Source organism: Mandrillus leucophaeus, unplaced genomic scaffold (assembly GCF_000951045.1).
Source record: "Mandrillus leucophaeus isolate KB7577 unplaced genomic scaffold, Mleu.le_1.0 Scaffold1, whole genome shotgun sequence".
Lineage (NCBI taxonomy): Eukaryota > Metazoa > Chordata > Mammalia > Primates > Cercopithecidae > Mandrillus > Mandrillus leucophaeus.
In genome coordinates, this window is record NW_012098097.1 from 8996731 (window position 1) to 8998116 (window position 1386).

Consider the following 1386-nt stretch of genomic DNA (forward strand, 5'->3'; position numbering starts at 1 on the left):
GCCTTGGCCTCCCAAAGTGCTGGGATTACAGGCATAAGCCACTGCACCAGCCTGTCTTTGAGTCTAAGCCTTGAGTGGCTACAAGCAGCAATTTTCCAAGAACATCCATTTGTATTTCTCAACCTCTCAGAGTCCACGTGGGTAACTCTCAGGCAAGGCCCATTCTGCAGCCTGGCATTTGTCATTCTGCGGGGTAGTACCGGGCTCTCTGCCCAGTCCAGAGGCTGTGCCACGCCAACTGTGCCCTGTTTACCAGATTTCTCACCCTGGATGTGCACAGGGCTTCATGGGCTACACTCACAGAAAACAAAATGTTAATAATAATAGTTTCCGGCCTCCAGGCCCAAGTCATGCCAGCGCTGCATCCAACTCTATAGAGATTTTGCAGCAGCGGCTCTGGAATTTACATGGGTTCACTGCCCAGTGGTCAGGTCAGTTACACAAAGAGCCTGGTGGTTCTGGAATCCAGGAGCATGTGACGGAGAACAGGCAGAGTGAGGCACTAACATTCACCAGGGTTCAGAGGCCACTTGACTCATGAGGCTGAGGCGGACCCGAGACTAAGACTCACGTCACCTCCAACAGCAACAAGCCTGTCAACCAACTGTCCTGCTGGGCAACTCACCCGGTAAGGGGTAAGGTAGACGGTGCCTTTCTTGGTCCCTTTGAAGGCTTCTGGCACGTTCTTCATGTCATTGAATGTGAGTTCCACATGATCATAGGACATTAGGATGCTGTGATGAGAAAAGAGGAAAAGCCTTGATGAGACAGTATGGAGATGCGATGTCACCCAGACACTGGGCCTTTCTCCCAAGCAGCTGCCCGGCACATCAGCTCTCATAACCTCTCAACAGTGCTGCATTAAAACCATTCATAGGGCCGGGCGCGGTGGCTCACACCTGTATCCCAGCACTTTGGGAGGCCGAGGCAGGTGGATCACAAGGTCAAGAGTTTGAGAACAGCCTGGCCAACACGGTGAAACCCCATTTCTACTAAAAATACCAAAAAATTAGTCGTGGCGGGCCCCCGTAATCCCAGCTACTCAGGAGGCTGAGGAGGGAGAATCGCTTGAACCCAGGAGGCGGAAGTTGCAGTGAGCCAAGATGGCACCATTGCACTCCAGCCTGGGCAACAAGAGAGAAGCTCCAGCCGGGCACGGTGGCTCATGCCTGTAATCCCAGCACTTTGAGAGGCTGAAGTGGGCGGATCACCTGAGGTCAGGAGTTCGAGACCAGCCTGACCAACATGGAGAAACCCTGTCTCTACTAAAAAAGTACAAAATTAGCTGGGCGTGGTGGTGGGCGTCTGTAATCCCAGCTACTAGGGAGGCCGAGGCAGGAGAATCGCTTGAACCCGGGAGGCAGAGGTTGCGGTGAGCCGAGATCG

General features: G+C 53.5%; 1 protein-coding gene across 6 annotated transcripts in view; it reads right to left on the reverse strand.

Moving 5' to 3' along the window:
* Positions 1–1386, reverse strand: part of WBP2 (WW domain binding protein 2) — a 25693-nt gene that overhangs the window by 17555 nt on the left and 6752 nt on the right. For all 6 annotated transcript variants that reach the window (XR_001006229.1, XM_011981153.1, XM_011981287.1 and 3 more), the window contains exon 2: positions 626–734. Coding sequence is in view for 5 of the 6 variants with exons in the window: in XM_011981153.1 (XP_011836543.1) it covers positions 626–734 (109 nt within the window). In the remaining variant the exon portion in view is untranslated. The remainder of the gene's footprint in view (positions 1–625; positions 735–1386) is intronic.